Source organism: Thunnus thynnus, chromosome 22 (assembly GCF_963924715.1).
Source record: "Thunnus thynnus chromosome 22, fThuThy2.1, whole genome shotgun sequence".
Lineage (NCBI taxonomy): Eukaryota > Metazoa > Chordata > Actinopteri > Scombriformes > Scombridae > Thunnus > Thunnus thynnus.
Genome location: NC_089538.1, coordinates 25,009,597 through 25,032,824, shown reverse-complemented (window position 1 = coordinate 25,032,824; position 23,228 = coordinate 25,009,597). Strand labels below are relative to the sequence as shown.

Below are 23,228 nucleotides of genomic sequence, written 5' to 3'. Positions count from 1 at the left end.
AAATATTAGTGTTCATATCCGTTATTTCAAGATGCATTACACCTTGTTTAACATTAATAATCAGTGTTAGCAGTAGCGTTAGTAGCAACGGTGATGTTTTGAACTCACTGGGGTCGTTGCGAAGCTGCTCCTCAGCCGTCTCTATGGTAACCAGCAGGGACTCGGTACAGTCGGATCTCTTCCCTACTATGGTGAAACCGTTCCAAACATACATCATCTCCTACGGAGAGAGAAGAAATTAAATTATTACTTTAACTACTCTTCTAATCACCTCAAACTATTGCTCGAGTGTGTGTATTGCAGAAGTGTGTTTTGTGTGTATACCAGTGCGGGGATGACCAGGGGGATGGGGTTAGCAGCTTTGTAGCGTCTGGACTTCCTCACTGCAAATTTCTCCGTTGGGATCGATTTCCCCGCCAGGCGCTGTTTCAGCCCCTCCACCTGCCTGCACACACAAATACACGTTTACATACTTACAGCATGACCCTAAACCTGACCTTAAACCTAAAACAGCCATTTAAAGAATGGAGGACTGGAAAAAAAAACTTTCCAAAATATCCCCAAATGTTTTAACTTTCCAACAATGTCCTCATTTTTTCCCATTTATTCCCATTCATTTCTATGTTTATCCCTACATTTCCCCATTTATCTTCTCTGTGTAGCTCCAGACGCACAGTTACAGGTCTAATATTTAAAGTGGAGGCAGACTGACCTGAAGAGCTCCATGATGTCCTCCCCCGTCTTCTTCACCTCCTCCTCTGACATCATACTGAGGATGGCTGCCTTCTGGTACACATAGATAGCCTGCAGACAGAGGGTCATACAGAGGCAAGAATAATTTTTGCGATGTCAGCAATGTAAAGGTCATGTAAAGGTTCAGTAATGATGTATGACTACTAGCTCATCTTCCATTGAAATATCACAAGAAATTACCAAAAAAAAATGGACAAAAGATCAACCAAGACTATAAGAAACCTCTTAAAAAAGGCATTTAGCAAATTATACATTCTAAAATGTTCCAGTGAAGCTGCAGTAGGAGCACATGGAGTTATCTGTTGGAAGATTTTCTCCCTGTTTTGAGAAAGAAAGTGCTGAAGGCTGACTACGAGACTAAAGAGAGCCTGCATGAGACCAGGATTTACGCATGCACATTATGTAAGTGTTATCTCGACCTTGGACCAGCGGCTCTCCTTGCACAGCAGGTCTGCGTAGCGGTACGCCTGCTGCCACTGCTGCTGGTAGGAGTGAGTCCACATCAGCTCCCAGTAACAAAGGTGGTGGATCTGCTTCCACTCCTGCTGGCTGCTGATACACTCCTCGTACCTGGCCCGAGCCTGAAACACAGGATACATTTTACACATCGACACTCACCTGCTCAGGTGAGGTCAAAGGAGATAGAAACAGATGAACGGAGGAAAGACTGCAAGAGATGTATTCAAACTTACACATTAATTTATCTAAATTATATTAATTTCTTGTGTTTTCCCACATAATGTAGGCTTTTAGAATGTATCTTCTTTGTGTAACTGACATGTTTTTGTTTTAGACTTTAGAGAGTGAGAACATTTTTGGAAAATTTTGGAAAATAAATTCAGAAAATGTTTAAGTGAAGGCTGCTTTTACAAGAGGAAAAATTTTTGGCTTTGGCTAATTAAGACACTTTTGTCCAAAGTGACATACAAATTAGGTACTTCTGGAAAATGAGGGCATTTTTTTGGAAACGAAGACATTTTTGAAAGTAAGGATATTGAGGACATTTTCGAAGAGTGAAATTTGTAAAAAAATGAGGACCTTTTTTGCACAAGAGGAATATTTTCTTGTTCTCACTTGTTCAAAGGTCTGTTTGAGGGTTGAGACTCGGTTTTAGGGTTAATATTAGAATTGGGTTTAGGTTACAGTGAGAGCTCAGGGTTTGTCAGTGTGTTATGTCAATGAGGATCATCACAGATAGAAGTACAACGGTGTGTTTGTTTTAGACCTTCTCAAAGTTTCCTCGCAGTGTGGCGATACGAGCAGAGTAGAAGAGAATGATTGAGCCCTGAAAGACAAACAAAATGTAGATTTTATCAGCCAATGACATCAGGAAATTTTGTCCTGTCAGTAGATTTTTGAATGTTTACATTTCTTGTGTATGTGCTTTACTTACTTTTGGGTATTTCTGTTGGTACGGCTCCAGCAGAGCTTCAGCCTCTACCAGGTTCCCCTCCCCAGTTCCTGATCAAACACAACAACATTGTTATAAATAAAGTTATCTACGAGAGGCCTGTACTCACAGCAGTTTTACACCTAATCATCCATGAAGTTATGGTACCACACCTCTGAATCGATGAACAACATTCAAGATGTGTGCAGTAATTTAGGGCTGTAGAGCTGGACCACCAACAGGGTGCAGCTACAGTGTGCTATATCAGAGCAATAGAAGAAGAGCAAAGTGTATATGTGTGCAGTTTCCTACCCAGTATCAGTGAAACGTATGTGTGGTAGAAGAGCAGAGTCAGAGCACAGAGGATTGACCGCAAACTGTGACTGGATGCTCCCTCTCTCAGCTGAGACAAACCAAACCCCTGCAGACAGACAGAGACAGAGGGGGAATGTGAAGAGAGTCTCTTGTTAATGCTAACTGAAGTCTTCCTCCAGGATTATCACAGCAAAGGATTTGGTTTAGGGCTGTAATTACTACTCGTTTGCTGAAAGGCTTTCTCTGTGAAGCAGCTGCGGTTACAAACAGCATCTTACCATAAAAAAACAAAACATTAAAACGTAGAGACATTTTAAAATAAATTCTTAGAGAAATATTTTATTAAGTAATTTTAAAAGCCTTACTAAATAATACGTTTTTATTTTGCTGATGCAATTGAGGAAATATTAATTTAATGACCTGGCCGTTTCTTTTAAAGCTGTACTCACCCTGTTTCCTGAGAATCCTATAAACTCCAACAGCCTCAAAATCCTCTGAGGGAGGAGAGACAACATCTGAAAGACAGAGAACACTATTACATATAACAAAAATGAATTATTAAAACAATGCACTTTCAATGGATTAATCAATATGTGCACTTAAACCAAGACATTGTAACGTGCATTTAATTCTGTTGATCACTGAGCGGTGAGGGTACTGCACTGTTGCAACACGAGGGAACACTACTTGAAGGGGAACAGACTTCAACACTTACTCTCGCTGTGCTTCTAGCTGATCTTACATCTGAACCCACAGTGCTAGCTGTGTGCTAAAATGCAGTTGCTAACAGCTAGCATTACACTGAATGACTTACATTACGATCCACATCATCTTCATTCACTACAGAAAATACAGTCCAGTGGCTGCTAACATGTATCTCAGTTCTGTTGATAACGGTATAAGTTACATATTGGCGAGTTAACAAGTAATTGTAATTCACCGAAGGTCTGATCAGTCGAGTCAGCTGTCGCTTATTAGCTGAAGAACAGCCCATTAGAGGGCTCTGCATGTACTCATAGAACTGGGGTTACATCCAGGTAACTACTATTTATGCACTTCTCGTAGTGCAAGAACAGGTGTTTGGGGCGCACAGTGGCCATTCTTTAATTTTCTCTATTATCAGTCAGTGTATCATCAAAATGATTATGAAGCTGTTATTTTAAGGTAAAATAGTATAATATTATAGTATAATGTTGCTTTAATAATGTATCTGTGTGAGTAATTCTATTAATATCGTTCTATTTCTGACAATATGCTGATGACATTCGCCTATTTTTCACAAAACTATAAACAAAGAAGGGAGAGTTTGGACATCCAGATGTTATACATTCTCATATTTTATAATAGTTCAGGTATTTTCTCTTTGTTCTCAATGTGACAAGATACTTCTTTTTTGCATACATATATATAAAATTTGGTTCCTACATATATATAAATATTGTGGTTCCTACAGTCTCCAAAAGCAGAAGTAGAGGCTTAAACTTTCCTTTTTGATAAAGCTTATAGTTAGGGCCGGCCAGGCTCACCTTGGACCAGCCCTTAGTTATGCTGCTATAGGCCTAGACTGCTGGGGGACTTCCCATGATGCACTCTCTCTTTCTTTCTCTCTCAACCCAACCGGTCAAAGCAGATGGCCGCCCAACAATAGTCGGATTCTGCTTGAGGTTTCTACCCGTTAAAGGGGAGTTTTTCCATACCGCTGTCACCAAGTGCTGCTCATGGGGGAATTGTTGGGTCTCTGTAAATTTAAGAGTATGGTCTAGACCTGCTCTATGTGAAAAGTGCCTTTTGTTGCAATTTGGCACAATAAATAAAATTGAATTCAATTGAATTGAATATAAGGTCTGAGTGAAATCAAGCCTTTCACCAGTCTGAAAAATACCAGTTTTCGTAGTTAGTTTTATAAACTAGATATAATGTTGTATTAGTTGTTAACATAAATGAGTGAATGAATGAATAAATTAAATTTATATTACTGTATAATGCACATAACTAAGCCCAGCCCCTATTGGAAGCAACTCAAACAACTTTCACAATCAAATCTACAGAACATCACTGTCTACAACAAAATTCATAAATCATGACAAAAACATGGAGAAAACAATAAATACTAATTAAATAGTCAATCTTTCCTTCTTTTCCAGGCTTTTGAGACAAAGTTAGCAAACTTAAATACCACTTATTAATCTAAAACATCATATACCAGAGAGTAAAACAGGCAAGAGTCAGCATCCTGTCTTCACGTTTTTCAAATTTTCGCTTTTGTCGTTTACTCCACCCCAGTTTGTGATGTCAGGGTGCTTTTGAAAAGTGTGAACCAAAAGTTTAGAGAAGTTATAGAAAATATCTGGAGGACAGTTAAATCAACTTTGATGTGACTGAACATTTGCTGCAGTTAAACTCCTCTCGTCTGGGACTTCAGGGGAAAAAAAACAAACCAGTGAATGCCTCTTTGAAAACCCACCAGGTTGAAGGATCCAATGCCCAACTTGACCCCGCCCTCGAACTGTCTGAACGAATCAGACTGGTTGGCTGCATCCTGGGCAACATTCAGCACATTTTGACAATCCCTATTGGACAACATGAAACATGAAGTAACAATCAGAAAGTAATTGAAGGGTTAGGATATTCATTTATAACAAAATATTATTATTATATTATTATATTATAACAAATATGGAGGATATGGATTCAGGAACAATTAAAAAAGAAGAAAAATATAATAAAATAGATTAAAAACATAAAATGTAAATATTTCAGGGAAAAATGTGTGTATGAAGTTAAAATGGAAGTTCTGAAAGTGTGTCTGCTGAAAGAAATTCAGCCAGTTCAAGTGTATTAACTGGAAGACAATATCAGCTGGCTTAAGTGTAAGCACTGAAAGTGGGAATAAAATCTATATGAACAGTGGAAGTTGTGGGAGTTGGAAGAGCTGAACAAGTATTTTTTCAAATGTGAACCTGAAACCTGGGATGAACTCAGGTTTCCTAACCTAACCCTGACCCTGAGAACAGATGAACTCACAATTAAAGAATAAGAGATGAAAGCAGTGTATCTGTCAATTGACATCTAACCAACATACAAAACAGAATCAAATAAAAAAAAACATCAAATGCACATCTAAGAAATCAATATAAGTAAATTAAAAATGTGGGAAAAACGTGTTTAGAAGCTAAATATGCTGCGTTTAAATAACACAACTTGTTAATTTTCACCATGTTCAAACTTTCCTTTTAAAACTCATAACAACCTAATTGTTGAACCAATAGTTAAGTAAATGACAGATAAAGTATTTTAAATTTGTTAAAGGTTTGAATTGATCACTTACTTGTAGATTTGGTAGCTGGTTCGAATCTTGATGCCTCCTTTGATAAAACTGATCATGTTCTCATCCTGGAAAAAAGTGACAGATAATAATTACCAAATTTATAATTTGTTCAATTAGCTTACAGCGGTATCCACAGCATCTTCAGTTAAAACATTAGTAATGACATTAGTCATTATCATTAGTCAAAGTCCTATGAGCATATGTCCCTGAGTAGAAATGGTCTGATTTTTTGCTTAGTTCTTTTGAAATTCTGGCCACTATCATCTTTCGGGTCACTAAAAATTTAAATTCAAAATCAAATAAACTAATTAAAGAAGAAAAAAAACCACTTTTTTGGTTGAAAGCTACAATATGTTTCTATTCCCCATTATAATGTCTAAAAACAACTAGACCTATGTTATACATTTTGATGATTATACACTAATAAAAACATACTTATGAATATTACATTCCATTTCTGCCAATAGATCCCCCTAAATCTTACACAATGATCCTTTAAGGGGTGATGGGCTAAAAAGGTTGGTCAATTTAGGAAATATACTCCCAACTCCCAGGTTAACCTTCAATATTGTTTCAATAAACTTATATGTTTTTCAAAAAGACATCAAAAGAAGTAAAATCATCTGTTAAGACAATAATGTCAGTGTGTAAAACACTAACTGGCTTTGGGGGTTTTCCAATTCACTTCAATACAGTGAAGTTTTACAAGAGCAGCATCTAATGGCCACTGGAGAAACTGCAGCTTTAAAGGCGCATTCCACCAATTTTTATATGTTAAAGTTTATTCATTTTGATTAGCTCCACTAGCTAGTTAGCTTAAGTAATTATCAGAATGAGACAGTGATTCATTGTTTCAAAGGTGGGATTATGATATTTAGACAGACAGATAAACAGACAGCAGCTCTGACCTGCACAAATGTCAGCGTGGCTTTCTGCAGCAGACACTCGGCATAGCAGATCTCTGCATGCATCTCCTCTGCAAAACACATAACCACAACACAGTGACTTCCTGTCGCTTTTGATCTTATTTCCTGTTTGTGAGCTGCACTTCCTGTTGTCAGTCAATGCATGTTGGAGCGGGACATGTGTGTATACCTTCTTGTAAATTGGATTGCTTGCTGATCAGACTAGACAGAGATCCGACTACCGAGTTCTTCTTCCTGAATCTGCGGAAACAGTTTGAAGATTAAACAGAAGAAGAAGAAGACGGAAACTTTATCACAAAGTGAAGTTTTTGGGCCGTGCTCGTCATCCAGTAGTGTAAGATGCATTCTCTCTCTATCTCTCTTGTCTTTCATCTATTTAAGCGTAAATGTTATTGAAAACAGAAGTGAGAGTTCCTCAGATGCAGCTGCAGTCTAGAGGCAGTCAACCTGGCTTGATTTAGTGCTTCACGTAGAACAGGAAGTAGTTAGAGAGGTTTGTGATATGTAAAAAAAAGAGGAAACTGTGGTTTTAATCATAATTTTCAGGTTTCTTTTCAAAAGCTGTATGAGTAAGATTTTCTGATGTTTAAAATGTTATGTGAATATAAGTCTGATTATATCTGCCTGAACAACTGAGGCTTATAGAATAGTAACGTCATCTAAATCACTTATTAAAACTTATTTAATGATGCAGGGCCAAAGCTCTTTGTATCTAGTTCCACTGTGTTTTGGGTATTTTACTCTCAATACTTTTATTTGCTGGAATTTATTTAGTTGTGGTTCTTATTTGTCTCAATTTAGTTTTTCCCATGTATAGCAGTTTGTAACACTTTGTTTTAAAAGGTACTGTATAAATGAAATTTATTATTATTGTTAAAAAAAGAAATCATCACATCTTGCAAAATGGAGGAACATTTTAGTAACATAACATGAATAACAGAGTGAAGTTTTAGCCAACATTCTTTGCTTTGCAATATCATGGAGATTATGAACAGCTAAATGTAGTTTATTCATAATGAAAATGGCTCCTTTGAGCAAAATGTCTTTTTTTAGTTACTTATAAATGAACAAGATTAAAATTCTTTCGCATGTACCGTAGCACAACAGTGCTTTCAGCTAAATGCTAACATCACAATGCTAACATGTTGATGTTTAGCAGGTATAGTGTTTACACTTTTCACACGCTCTCACACCACACGACCATTTTCTCACGCAGTGAAAAACAAATTCATAACTTTGCAGCGCGATAAGAAGACAATGACAGCGCACGGACAGATAAGACAGAGCAGCACAGCGCAACAGCGAGTTATTCAGACCATCAGGGGAAAAGCCAGAAATATACACAAGTCTATTATATTGTGATGTATTCCCATGCATGCTGCTCAGAATAATCTCAGTTGCTCTGAAACTTTCTCATATGTTCCAGATTTATCCCTGCTGTGTTCTTGTTCTTATTGTATATTGTTTATTTGGATATTACTTCTATTTGGTTGATGGGAGTGACTTGTTGAGGAGCACCGATTTTTCTTATCCTATGTTTTGAAGATAAATATGTGTAATATCTGGTGCATATCAAAAATGCCCCCAAAAGAACACAAATTAGCAAAAAGTAAGTCTTAAGAAAGCGGTGTTGGTTCATAAGGCCAGAGAGAGGTCGAGAGGCTCAATTTACCAAGAATAATGCTCAACAAAAATAACTTCTACTTAAATGCCCCCCCCCCCCCCCGTTGGGACTCAACTAAATCTTTATCTTTGCCAAAGTAATTTAATCTGATGTCCCAATACCCGAGCCAAACCTGCACAGCTCTTGACTCTCAGACAGAGCGACACAATATTGTTCCTTTCTCACCTCTGACAGGTGTGTAACGCCTCCTTGATGGTTGCCATGGCAGTCTGGATGTCTCTATGTTCGAAGGTCATGGTTGCCTGCATCACCAAGATGCTGCTGTAACCCAACGCATGGTACATACTGTCCTTCCACCTACACACACACACACAAGTATATTATATACACATGGTAATTATGTTGACGAAGTATCAGTAGCAATCCTAGTATCAGCACTAGCAGCCTCAGATGACGGAGCAGTAGTAATAACAGTGATAGTGACACCGGTGTGAATGGTAATGCAATAGCTTCAGAACCAGTAGTGTGTATAGTAGTAGTACCATCAGCAGCAATATTAAAAGTATCAGTAATAGTAGTATCAGTAGCATGTGTATCAATAATGTCATTAAAACCAGTACTAGTGCAAGTGTTGGTGCCAGTAGCAGTTTTAGTACCATTTGTGGCACCAGTACTAGTGATAAGTATAGTAGTACCTGTAGTGCTGGTATCAGAAGCAGTTTCAGATATAGTACCAGTGGTAATAGTGCCAGTAGTTTTAGTATGTATAGCAACACTAGAGATAGGGTTTGTAGTATACCAATATTAATACCAGTAAAATTGTACCAGTATTAATAGTACCAGTAGAAGTAGCTACCAGCAGTAATGGTTACAGTAGCAGTACCAGTTGTAATAGTACCAGAAGCAGTGCAAGTAACAGTACTAGTTGTATTGGTAAAAGTAGCAGAACCAGTTGTATTAGTACCAGTAGTAAATGTACCAGTAGCAGTACTAGCTGTAATAGTACTAGTAGCAGAACCAGTTGTAAGAGTATCAGTAGCACTTCCAATAGCAGTACCAGTAGCAGTACCAGTTGTAATAGTACCAGTAGTAAATGTACCAGTAGCAGTACCAGTAGTAATGGTATCAGTAGTAAATGTACCAGTAGCAGTACCAGTAGTAATGGTATCAGTACCAGTACAAGTAGCAGCACTTGTCATAATCATATTCAAAAGCTTTGTAGTGCAATTTGTGCTTGTACAAATACACTAGTACACTATATCATATATTACATAATAAAACACGGGGATGCGTTGCCGTGGTTACCATGGTTTGAGGAGGTCCAGGGCTTCAGAGAACTTGTTGTTGAGGACCAGATTGAGAGCACACTGAGTCTCCTGGATGGCTGTCTGCAGGTCCATCTGACATGCCCTGCACGCACACACACACACACACACACACACACACACACACACACACACATACACATACACACACATACACACACATACACACCATCCAAAACAGGAAGTGACTAAAAGTGAAAGAGACAGAAGACAGGGTGAAAGAGACGGGAAGCTGAGAGGAAATGATCTGCAGCTGACCGCAAACACACACACACACACACACACACACACACACACACACACACACACACACACACACACACACACACACACACCTCTACAAACCTACAAACCTCTACTCAGCTTGTACAACACTCAGAGAATGACTGGTTTGTGTGAGTGTGCGTTTTATGCATTATATGTGTGTATGTGTGTGTGTGTGTGTGTGTGTTACTCACGCAGGTATCCGGTCGAAGGCATCTTCAAAGCAGTCCTGAAAAACACAGAAACACTCTGGTTAACAACCACAAACGTCATCATCAGTCTGATCTGCAGTTTTCTGTTTCTGTTCTCATTGATTTTCCTGCTTTTCCAGGATTAAACATGAGATTTCATTTCATTTTTCCTCAATTTAACACTTATTTCGTTTTCAGGGTTATTCCAGAAGTATTCCTGATTTATTTCATTTTTTGGGACTACTTAAGTATTTCCAGGACTATTCCCTCTGATTCCTGACCTTTATTCTATAATTTCGGGGTTACTCCGTATTATTCTGAGGTATTGCAGAGTTTTAAGATGTATTCCTGCATTTTCAGGGTTATTCCAGAATAATCTGATTTATTTCAGATTTTTTAAGAATTTTCGGGGTTAGTCCTGTCTGTCCAGATCTATTCCTAACTTTTCAGAATCATTCCCTACTTTTCTATAAATCCTGACTCTTCAGGGTTATTCCAGAGTTTTCAGGTTTATTCCAGAATAATCTGATTTATTTTCTAGTTTTTCTGGAGCATTTCACACTTTTCAGGTGTATTCCCAATTTTTCAGAATCAATTCCCTTCTTTTCAGAGTGCAGCAGGACCTTTCAAGACTTATTCCCAGATTCCAGGGTTATTCCTGAATTGTAAGACTTATTCCATATATATTCCCAAATTATCAGGGTTATTCCAGCATAATCTTGATTTATTTATGCCTTTTCCAGACCATTTATCACTTTTCTGAACTATTTTCAGGTTATTCCTGAAATTTCAGATCTATTCCTAATTTTTCAGAATAATTTCCTTCTTTCAAGATTTATTCCTTCAATTTTAGAGTTATTCCCAAATTGTCAGGATTATTCCAGATTAATCTTGATTCATTTCTGATTTTTCAGGTTATTCCCAACTTTTCATAATTATTCACTTCACTTTTCAGAGTAAATCCTGACCGTTCAGGGTTATTAGAAAATTTCAGGATTATTCCAGATGTTTGATTATTATTACATTACTATTACTATTATTATTATTATTATTATTATTATTATTGTTCAGGGTTTTTCCTGAATAATAAGACATATTCCTTCATTGTCAGGGTCATTCTCAAATCATCAGGGTTATTATAAAATTATCAGTTATGATATAGTATTAGTATAATTATTCTGGAATAATCTTATTTATTTATTTACTTTTCAGGAACATTTAAGATATTCAGGATTATTCTCTGCTTTTCAGAGTAAATCCTGTGTTTTCAGGGTTATTTCAGTATGGATAATCCCATTTCTAACCATATTATTATTCTGTCATGGTTCTGTCCCAGTCTGGCTCTGTGTCCCTCCACCAGTTCACCAGACGCCCTCAGACTTTCTCCCAGTTTGTTGAACTGGACTGAGTGGCAATCGGCCCTTTGCTTTCACACTAGTTGTGAAATGTGACTGAGGAGTTTATACAGCAGACAGTTTATTCCACAAGTCTTCTGTATTTACATTCAGGACATTAGCAGACTGTTTGTTCAATGGCTGGATTCTCTTTAACTCGTTCTCAACATGTTATGAAAAAGGAGTTTGTTGACATTTGTTTCTGTAGATTTGAATAATTTGCATTTACAGCCTCTGTGTGCCATGATTATTGGTTTTATGTTTGCTCTGTAGTTTTCCTCCACACCTGCCCTGCTCCCTGTGTCTCCCACAGCCAATCAGCTCTTTTCCTGTTCTGTTCCACCTGCACCTCAGTTTAGTTTGTATTTAATCAGTTTGGTGTTGTCGGATCCTTTGTTCAGTTCAGTTTCGCTTCGCCTGCACTCCTGAGTTCTGTTCCCGAGTTGAGTAAATAAATATTGATTCTTCAGTCTCCTGCATGTGTCCAACTGCTCTGTTTTTCAAGACTTATAGTATTGCATTTTAAGGGTTATTCCTGAGTTTTCAGGGTTAATCCAGAATAATCAAATCTGACTTAGACATTGGACCATTTAAGACTTTTCAGGGACTAAATCCGATGTTTCAGGTTTGTTTCCTATCAGGGTCATTCCCAACTTTTCAGGATTATTCACTTCTTTTCAGAGTTATTCTAAAATTTTAATGGCTATTCCAGATTTCTCACTATTATTCCATTACTATTCATAACTTTATTGTGCATTATTCCTCAGTTTTACATTTATTCCATCCTGAATTTTAAGACTTATTCCTTCCTCATTTTCAGAGTCACCAAATTTTCAGGGTTATTCCAGAATTATCTGATTCAATTCAGATTTTTCGAGACCATTTTAGACTTTTCAGGTCTAATGCTGACTTATTAGAATCATTCTCTCCTTTTCAGATTAAATCCTGACTCCTCAGGTTTTCAGGGTTTTTTCAGAATAATCTCGGGACCATTAAGGGTTTTCAAGTATAATCCCAATTGTTTATGATTATTGAATACTTTAAATATGTCTCTGCCTTCTTGTGAATGTTCCACCCAAAGTTTATTCCTTTACTGCCTTTATTAATAGTTGAGAGAGAGAGAGATATGGGGAATGACTCACAACAAAAGGCCCCCAGCCAAACACAAACATTTCAAGATTATTCCAACCTTCTCAGAGTTTTCACCCTGAAAAGTTGGGAATAGTTTCATCCAATGGTTTCAAAATAAAAAGGGATGTTTCTGAAGCCTGTAGTTTGGATTTATTGCTCGCCATCATCTTTGCCGGTTTCACTACTGCTGCCAAGAAAATCTAATTTAGGCAAAAGGATGAAATTTTCATCTGACTGTTGTGACAAACATGTCCCAGAAGAATAAAGTACGTTTGTTTAAAGCTCGGTGTCTATTTAAAGGAACAACAAAATCCCAGTCTGTCAACATGGTACACTGGAGACGAAGATATATATTTATATATGATATCAAAGGCATCAGCGCTGCCTGAGGTCACACTGTTTGTTCAAGGAGTTTCACACACACACACACACACACAAACATGCTTCACAACGTGAATATAATCCAACGCATTTTCTATTTTGGCATCAACATGTGAAGTGGAAAGCAACAGCATTGATTTCACACACACACACACACACACACACACACACACACACACACACACACACACACACACACACCCAGTATGTCTCTGGAGCCTCAGTAGCAGGCTAATAATAGCAGCCCAGTGGCTCCTTGCATAATAGTGTACAGCTGCAGTCGCACATACAGAGAGCTCGACAGCAACTCAGCGCCTGCAGGCTCAGCTATCGACCCGCTGTAGTCACACTCGCACAGACACGACCAGACTTCAACACTGTGACCCAGTTACACTCTGTCCACTGAGCAATCTGTCGTCCCCACAGACAAAGATGGATTATTAAAATATTTATTCATGTGTGATTTAATATGTAATTAAAATTGTGCGAGAATGATTTTTTTTCTCTGATTATGTCATCGTTAAAGTAAAACTTGAGGTTCGTTTTACTGATGGTCAAACAAAATAAACACATTTCTCAAGTATTGATTAAGAGAAAATTAAGACAGAAAATTAAATTATTGTTATAATTACATTATATTATTTAAAACGTGTCAAATAAAATGTTATCTGACATTTTACCTCACAAATATTTGAATAGATTTTATTTGTTCTTTTAGGGTTACTAACAGGAAAAGGTTAAACTTATGTAGTGTTAAAAAAAGTTTCAAGTTTATTTTATTTATATATCACTTTAAAAGCAAACAGGTTTTGCACCAAAGTGTTTCACAAAGACACATACGACATATACGTGCATAACAGATAATTGTGAAAAACAGAGTAAGAGTAAAATAGAAAAACTACAATAAAAAACTCATCATCATCATAGGAAGCTTGTATTAAAGAGCTGTGTGGCATTTTTGTTTTAGAAAGTCAGACTTTGCAAACTGTGAGTATCACAGATTTCAACAGAAATGAAGCTGATTCTCTCAGTTTCAGGATCAGATTTACATAAATAACGGGTGAAATAGAAAGAGAAAGAGACTTTCTCTGTGGTGTTTCGTGTTGAGTATTTAGTACCAAAATGTGGTAATCTAGGAGAAGTGTGTGGTTTATTTCTCAATTTCGGGAATTTTCAGGAATAAAAACTATTTATCACATGAATTAACATGAACTAATGTTAAAAAAAACCATCTTGTAAAAGAGAAACTTCACCCGTCATGTCATTTTTAAGATTCTATTGTGTTGAGAGTTAATGTGCTGACTGACTGGTTAAACAACATTCATCTATAATAAACACAAACACACACATTACATAGACTAACATTCATTTCCTGGAGACTTACCCTAACTCTGACCATAACCACTGACCCAAAAATGAGCTTTTTCCCAATTGGGGACACGGCTTTTGTCCCCAATTGCACAAGCTGTCCCCAATTAACTTGTCTTTAGTCTGAAATTTGTCCTATGACAGATACACACACACACACACACAAACACACACAAACACAGCAGGAGCTTGTGGCATTTGTGTCTGGAACGCTGTGAATGCCGCTAACAGTCGAAAACACTGACAGTGTGAGGGAATGTCAGCGAGAGCTTCTGCTTGTATGAGAGAGTGAAAACTGTGAAAAGAGACGAGTGAGTGTCTCTTTGGTTTCATTCACAGATTTGTTTGTGAGAAAAATGAAAACACCCCTCCTCCATCTTTCCCTTTCTTTTCGCTCATTTCTTTGCCTCCATCCGGGGCTGCCTTTGACAAAAATCTGGGTATTTCTAGGTCTTGAAAAGTCTTAAAAAGCATTGAATTCAGTTCCCTAAAAGTATTAAAAAGTGTTGAATTTCCTGTCAAAAGTTCTTGAATATTTTCTCTTTCTTGCTGTAGACAGTAACATTAGCTTTTTAAAACTAAATCTACTCTCAGTGAGAACTTTATTAGGGACACCTGTGTAATCTAACGCAACCCAGCTCAGCCATGAATTCCACATTTACGAAGCTTATACTTTATGTTCATTATTGAGGTCGTAGTGGGTGCTGCTGGTGTACTGGAGTGCATCATATTGAAAACTGTTCCTAATATTTTGCTCACCCCATTAACATACATGAGGCAGGTGTTCCTAATAAAGTGCACGCTGAGTGTATTATTACTTATATATACTGTATATGTATATTAATGTATAGTGTAAAATATACTTTTCACTATATTTTTGTACTTACAGTGGTATTGTACTGAATATATACATATATAACTTTGATTAATTGTATAGTTTTTTCTACTTATTGTTTACTCTTCTTTACTAATTTGTACATATGACATCCTGATTTTGTTTTCTAGTGTAGTTTTACTTTTTTCTACTTATTTTACTTTTCTCCATCCTTTCTGTATTTGGTCTGTTTATTGTGCTGCTGTGATGCCTCCTTAATTAGTAAAGTCTTATCTGTAAATCAGGAGTTTGTATAAGCTTGAAGTTATTGACATTTTCAACACTGCCTGCAGAAAATGATTTTCATGTATCTCTTGTGGCCTTTATCTTTTTGACTTCTGACTGTGACTTGAAAGTTAAATATTCCTGTGGCCCGATAGAGGAGCCCAGGAGGAATTTAGAAGAGATGATTTTCTCATACTTCAGCATCAAAATAACCTCAGATCTATTATCTCTATTATCTTTTAGTGTTTTTCAGTCGGCTGCAGGATGAAAACAGAAGTTGTGGAAAAAGACGTGTGCTGTTTCACACAAGGAGAGGTCAATGTCAGAGAAGCTTCTCTTGTGACAGCAGCAGCACTCTAATCAATTAGTCAAGACCTACACACTGCATCCTATTACCAAACACACTTCAACACACATTAACAGCTCGAGTACTCTTAAGGAGGCTTGGAAACTCCCAAAAAACCCAGAATGTCCTCACAGATCCGTAAAACCCTCTGAAAAGATAACAAACCCCCCTGAGGAGGCACTGAAACCCTGACAGACCACCGTGACACCCTTCATTGACCACCATGGATGACCTTCAAATATGTTTTAACCTTCTCAAGGACCCCTTGAACACTTTCAGTGACTTTAGGAAGACCTTCAACACCCTGAAAACCATCTCTACAATCCACCAAACCTCTAGAGGTTTCCCCAAAACCCCTTAAATGACCCGTGGAACCTTGAACCTCAAGACCCATCACACTTCCTGCTCAGAAAAACATGGATAACACAGAGGGAACCAACAAAAATGCCAGAGAAAAAATCTGTTAAGAGGAACCTCTGACCTACTCGGAGAGCCCTATAACCTTCTTAGAGATCACTGAAATCTCCAGGAAAAAACTCTGGATCCTTCCAAGAGAGCAGTGAAACCTCCTCTGGGAATCCTGGAACTCAACTGCTTAAAAAGTGCTGACTGAACTCTTAACGACAAAATGTCTACTTTGTCCAATATCTGTAAATCTGAGTGACAGTTTCCTGGCTATAATCCATGGACTAAGTGCCCTTAGGCAACGCACAGATTTTAATCCAAACAGTTGAACTGCTGAACGTCCAACAATAAGAGTTCTGTATGAATGTGAAGCAGGATGAATGAAGGTAAACCTATGTTCTGCAACACACTCCCATGGTGTTATTGACATTCCATTCATACCTGAGAGTCTTAAAAAGAAACAATTACTCCTAGATTGACATTACAAAAAAGGGGTCAAGGGTCACAGCAAACTCATTCGACCGCCTAACTGGATGTTGTCTTTCCTGTAATTCTTTTCATTCCGATAATTCCTGTCTGCGATGCGTTATTTATTGTTGTGTTGCTGAGCAGTGAGGTTGGATGACTCAACTGAAGTCAGCTGAATTCCTCTGTAATGAGATGAGTTAGATTGGAGGCTGACAGAGGAGCATTTGTGAGCTCTGATGAGGAGATAAACTGGTGAGCTGTGACGCAGGACAGCCTCAACTTGTCAGACCTAGCCCACATCATCCACCTGAACATGTGCATCGGGCTTATAAACAAAAAGATGCTGGATTTAGTCCCTTGATCACCCTGGAAAGTCTGAAAGGAGAACAATACCAAGAAACAGTCTCCCCAAGGAAACTAACTAGTCAACTCACGTCAAGGTGCATTTGTGCAACACTTGTGAAATCCTGGAGCCCTAAAACTTCCACAGGGACCACTAAAACCTTCTAAAAGTCCCTTTCAGTGTTTAGACACTACCTCAAGTAAGTCAAACCCCTCAAACTCCCCTATATCCACTTCAATGACCTTTGAGATACCTCAATAACAACCTGTGGAACCCCCTTGAACCTCTTCAAAGACACCTAAATCCAGTGTAGCCACCTGAACCACCTTTAGAAGACCTCAAGGACCCAAGAAACATACTCAGGTACTGCAAGAACCCTTCAAGTAGCTCTGGCACCCCTAAAACCTATTCAGACCCTCAGAACTGTCACTTGAATAATTAGAACCCCTCAAAGAACTGTAGAGCTCTTTTGAAGGCTACTGGTAACTCTACAAAACTGCTGAAACACACTAAAAAACATCTTGAAACTTCTCAAAGACCCCTCAAACCATGTATGGACTTCTTGGAACCTTGTGCACCTAGGACAACCACAGGGACCCCTAAAACCCTCTAAACTGTCCTCAGGCACACAAAGAACCTTGTAAATTTACAAAGACCTCATAAATTACATATAAAACCTCCTCAAGAACCTATAGATCCTCTTAAAATACACTCTCCTCAGGAACCACAAGAATGCTGAAGAAAGCACCACACCCTTTAAGGGGAGCCCCTTAAACCTCCTCAAGGACTTCAAAAAATGCTTTGAGGATCTCTCAGACTTCTATAATCTCTTCAGAGCTCCATAAACTTCAAGGATTTATTAGACTTCCTACAAACTCCTGACGCATCCAGTGCACATTTTGGGACCATTCAGACCTCCTAAATTCCCCATTCAAAAACATTTTGCATCTTTTTAGTGGGCCTGAACAGACCACTTGAATATCTCTAAAACCTCCACACAGACCCACAGAACTGTTCAACAGCCTCTTTCTCCCTTGTACTAATCCATTGAACTTCCTGAAGCACCTCTATAACCCTTTCCTCTATAACCTCCTAAAAACCGAGACCTGAGGAAACTCTAGACCTCTGTAGAGATTTCTCCAACCACCATAAAGATCCCTGAAACCCCTTAAAGCAAGTCTGAGTTCCCACAAGTTTTCAGATGTTACACTGGTGCATGTACTTTGAAGCTGTCCCAGAATGCAAGAATTCTGGTCTTCTATACATGAAATATAGAAAAAAAAATGCTGGTTACCAGATTTTACCTAAGTTTGTGAGTGAATGGGTGCAAACAGCTTCTATGTTGGGTAGAAGACTAGTTGTACAACATTGGAAATCTGAACAAATATACCCACTTTAAGTCAAATGTTTCTTTTACCTTGTAGAATTGAAGCTTTCCCACTTCCCGATGGAAGCTGTATCCCCTAACACCATGGAACAAACACACACACACACACATATATATATATATATGTGTGTGTATGTATATTGTATATTATATATGTATATTTTTTCTACATGTTTTATTTCCTAGTATTATTTTGGCCCATCAGTGGGATGGTGGGTAAGTGGGAGGGTTATGGAGATTGGGGGAGGGACTGGAGAAACAGTCTGCAGTTGTGGTTACAGTCTTATGTAATACAGTCCTGCATGATACACTACGAAAGATAGAAGTGACTTGTTATGCATCCACCTGTGGATATAATCAAGTAAAAACTCAATAAAGAAATAACTGCAAAAAAAGTCTGAGGTCGCCAAATCCCATGAACAAACCTCAGAACTCCTTCATCTTTAGAAGCTGGTAAGGATGTTGAAACTCTTACAGACGGTAGATGTACTCTCAAGCCTCTGCAAAGACACCTCGCACCATGTCTCCTAATAAGTCACCATAAACCGTCCATGTAATCTACCTATGCAACTCTTGAGACGAGACCCCTAAAATCCTTTCAGACCCCCAAAACTTTATTCGTTAACCTCTGGAACTACGAAACCTTTGGAGCACCCTAAAAGACATCTTGAATAGTGGACCATTTGTGCAGTCTGCATTTATTCACCCCTGAGACGCAATGTACTGACTACAGATGACGAACCAAATGTGTGTGCTTGTGAGACAGCTCAGAGTCTGTTTGATCTCAGAAATCACTAGAAACTCCAGTTCTCTCTCTTATTTCCCTCCAGTCTTTCTCCTTTTTCCTCTTGTCTCTGTGTGTCTATGAAACAGATTTGTAAAGCTGTGGGATTAGCATGGATTTGCTAAAATCTATAACAATAAAAGCTCCAAAAATCTTCTAAGGCACACCAAGAACACCCTAGAAACCTCCAAGATCCCTTGACAGGATCTAGAAAATATCTTGCATCCCCAAGGATGGTGAAACACACCCACACAGTAGTTTTACTGGGGCACTCCCAGTTTGAACAATATGAACCTGGATGGAACATCAGGTTTTACTAGAAACATAAAGGCTAAAAAAAAATAACCTCGCTAGTTGTCTTTGCATCATGTTATCAGCCAGAAACCCAGACGCCATGCAGGACTTTACTGCTGCGCTGTGACTACGCACATTCTGACCTCCTTAAAGTAGAAGTCAGTGACATCATCGTCAGTCATTTTGGATCAGAATTAACGTTTGAGCTCTTGAAAGCATATTCTCATCCAACTTCCTGTTTGTTTGAGCGGAAGACAGTCTGCGGTTGAAATCAAATCTGTCATTTACATAAACCCACAAACTAACACACACACACACACACACACACACACACACACACACACACACACACACGAGGAAACTGACAGTATCACCTCACTTAAAGCTGACTACACAGCACATAGATAAATATAGTAATCAGCAGTTTACTCACTGCTCATCTGTGCTGAACCAGAAGATCTACAGTTCAGTTTGTACATACATATATCACTAATTAATACACATATAAACATATGAGAGACCCCTTAAACCGCTGTCACTGTAAACAGATTATATAATCCCAGAGACACACTGTCGGTCAGAGCGGAGATACTACAGGAATGTTACAGACTCTGTTGTAAATCAAACACGTGATGTGGAAAATAAGCTGTAAATGAGGACAGCATGGAAGCAGTTTAAAGGAAATCAGAGTGAAATCTGTCAGTGAAGTGTAATAAAGTTGTCCAGTCATATTAAATAGATGTAGGGTAGAATATCTATGATCATATTTCTGTTTGTTTTTTCACCAGATCACACATAAAACCCCCAAATAAACACAAACAGATGACTTGTGTTGTAGGTTTACTTTTTGTTAATTTGATTAAACACACATAAGCACAAAACTGATATAAGGCAGATCTTAAAACTAGATTTTAATATGGGACACCTTTTCAGGATCAAGTAATAAAATAGGAGTGATCACTGCATCATACCAGTTAATACTGAGTTTTAAAGCACTACAACCAATGCAGACACAGTGAAGCTGGGACCAGTTGACCACTGGTTGGTAATCCAGCATTGAAAACAACAACAACAACTGTGTATAATGGTGCAAGGTCTATAAATTCAATATTGGGTGTCACAGCCACAATATACAGTATATAGAGAGGGGAGAATTATAAGTATATAAGACTATATACACACTAAAGAAAACCACTGGGTTAAAATTTGACCCAGTTTGGGTGAATATAGAACCAACACAACACTGGATTAATGTTACCCAGGAAGCCTCTCAAGACCCAAACTAAAGCCTGTTATAATCTACTCTTCTCTTTTTAAACTTACATGTCACGGTTTGTTATTGATTATTAATAACTTGTGTATCTTGTGAATGTCATATGCACATTGTTTTGTACTGGTGCTTTACTGGCCCAAACTGGGTAAAATTTTAACCCAGTGATTTTCAGTGTGTAGGAGTTTTATAGGAACATGTAATTTTATTGTTCCTATAAAAGTTAATATTTAATATTACAGACACACATATAATTTGGGAATGTAGTGATAAAGCAGAAGGTAAAGTTACTGACAGAGAACTGGGGCTGGGCCATGTGGACACAATATCAAGTATCACAATATTTTTGACCAAATACCTCGATATCAATATTGTGACAGAATACAGAGGGAGATTTTTGATAAATAATCATCAGTAATGTGGATATAATGACCTGGAACAGCTCAAACAGTCTGGTAAGTTCAGAATATTCACTGTATTACAGCCTTTAAAACCAGGAAAAGACGACATTTATGTCATATCATGATGTTTCAATATCCAATACATCAATATCAATAACCCTACAGAGAACTGTGGGATTATCACAGTATTATAGGAAACATATACACAAACATAGAAACATTACAGACGTACTATAGAAATATCAGAATTACTACAGGATGATACCACAGGAGGTGAGGTCATTATAAACTCAGTACTGAGTACTTTATAGGACTATTTTAGGAATATTCTGCAGTTTTATGGCAACATACAGTGATACCATATGTCACTATAGAAATGATGTCTATCTGTATCATTATTATCATATTTAGGATCATAAGGTCACTATAGCAACACAAACCATAAAGGCACTACAGGAATATAATAGACTGACTGTAGGTGATGGTAAACATCAGCCTAAAATAACTTCAGAAATATAAAGAGCTGTAGTGATTAGTTGATTAATCAGTCAACAGAAAATGAACTGCAACTATTTTGGTAATCGATTGAGCATTTTGAGTCATTTCTTAAGAACAAAAGTCAAAATTCTCTGATTCCAGCTTCTTAAATGTGAGTATTTCCTGTTTTTTTTTAGTCTCTATGACATTAAACTGAATATCTTTGTGTCGTGGACCAAAACAAAACATTCTTGTTTGCATCTCAGGCTTTCAGGAAACAACAATTTTTTTACCATTTTATTGACCAAACAACTAATCGATTGATCAATAAAATGACATCACTAATAGGAATATGTAGGTTTCCCTTAGAGATTAGACATAGTTCAAACATTATGGGCTGTGGTAGATCACTATAGGAGCAGCCGTGTAGAATCACAATAAAAACATCTGAAGCTGCAATGATTAGTCAATTAATCAATTGTCAGAAAATGAATCAACGACTAATTTGATAATCAATTAATGGTTTTAAGTCATTTTTTAAGTTTCAGCTTCTTTAATGTGAATATTTCCTGGTTTCTTTAGTCCTCTATGACAGTAAACTGAAGATCTTTGGGTTGTGGACCAAAACAAAACGTTAAGTTGCATTTTGGGTTTTTGGGAAACAATTATCAACATTTTTCACCATTTTATAAACCAAACAAGAACTCGATTAATCGAGCACATAATCAATAATTAGTATAGAATGATATAGTCTCAATACTAAACATCACTAATGTGAATATGTGTGTTTCCATTAGAAATAAGACATCATTGAGACATGATATGGAGCAGCGGGGTAGAAACTCACCTCCTCCTCGGCGGCCGCTCCGTTGCCTACGTGGGCCATGTCTGAGCCCGGGCTGTCCTCCCTCACGTCCGCAGATCGGCCGGGTTCCCACCACCACCACCACCACCACCACCGCCGCTGCTGCTGCTGCTGCTGCTGAGGTCCTATCAGGAGCGGAACCACAGTCCCATTTCTGTCGGTCACAGCTCCGTCCCGCTGCCCGCAAACCCGCTGCACATCTGCGGGGTTTTCACACCCACAGCCGCGTTACTGCGGTGAAGTCGTCCCGGTCTCTCTCTTCCCTGTCTGGCGGTGTCGGTGGATTTGGTCACCTATCCTTTACTCTCTTCCGTGAAGGAAAAAAAGCCCGTCTACGTTTCACACACTGAGAGAAAACACACCTCCTGCTTCCTTTTCTCCGCCCCTCAAACTGCTGACAGACTGAATAACAAACATAACGCTGCATGACTGGACACACACACTATTTATCTGTTTACTGCTCACATTTATACTCTTTCATAACCCGTTTACATCATAATCACACTTATTTATTCCTCTTTATCCAGTATTTTCCCTTTATATCATTTAACAACCAGTGGAGGAAGATACTTTACTGCAGTAAAAGTACATAAGTATTATGAGCTTGATGTAGTTAAAGTATTGCAGTAAAAGTACATAAGTATTATGAGCTTGATGTAGTTAAAGTATTGCAGTAAAAGTACATAAGTATTATGAGCT

General features: G+C 37.9%; 1 protein-coding gene across 1 annotated transcript in view; it reads right to left on the bottom strand.

Annotated features, from left to right (window-relative positions):
- Positions 1-22,863, bottom strand: part of LOC137174079 (tetratricopeptide repeat protein 39B) — a 30,968-nt gene extending 8,105 nt beyond the window's left edge. The window contains exons 1-16 of the mRNA XM_067579127.1: positions 22,512-22,863; positions 10,120-10,154; positions 9,642-9,746; positions 8,562-8,693; positions 6,882-6,952; positions 6,695-6,762; positions 5,787-5,851; positions 4,923-5,028; positions 2,908-2,973; positions 2,456-2,564; positions 2,147-2,214; positions 1,979-2,038; positions 1,173-1,334; positions 713-804; positions 325-445; positions 109-220 (exon numbers count right to left, since the gene is read on the bottom strand). Of these exons, the coding sequence (XP_067435228.1) occupies positions 109-220; positions 325-445; positions 713-804; positions 1,173-1,334; positions 1,979-2,038; positions 2,147-2,214; positions 2,456-2,564; positions 2,908-2,973; positions 4,923-5,028; positions 5,787-5,851; positions 6,695-6,762; positions 6,882-6,952; positions 8,562-8,693; positions 9,642-9,746; positions 10,120-10,154; positions 22,512-22,550 (1,411 nt within the window). The 5' untranslated portion in view covers positions 22,551-22,863. The remainder of the gene's footprint in view (positions 1-108; positions 221-324; positions 446-712; positions 805-1,172; positions 1,335-1,978; positions 2,039-2,146; positions 2,215-2,455; positions 2,565-2,907; positions 2,974-4,922; positions 5,029-5,786; positions 5,852-6,694; positions 6,763-6,881; positions 6,953-8,561; positions 8,694-9,641; positions 9,747-10,119; positions 10,155-22,511) is intronic.
- Between the last annotated feature and the right edge of the window lie 365 nt (positions 22,864-23,228).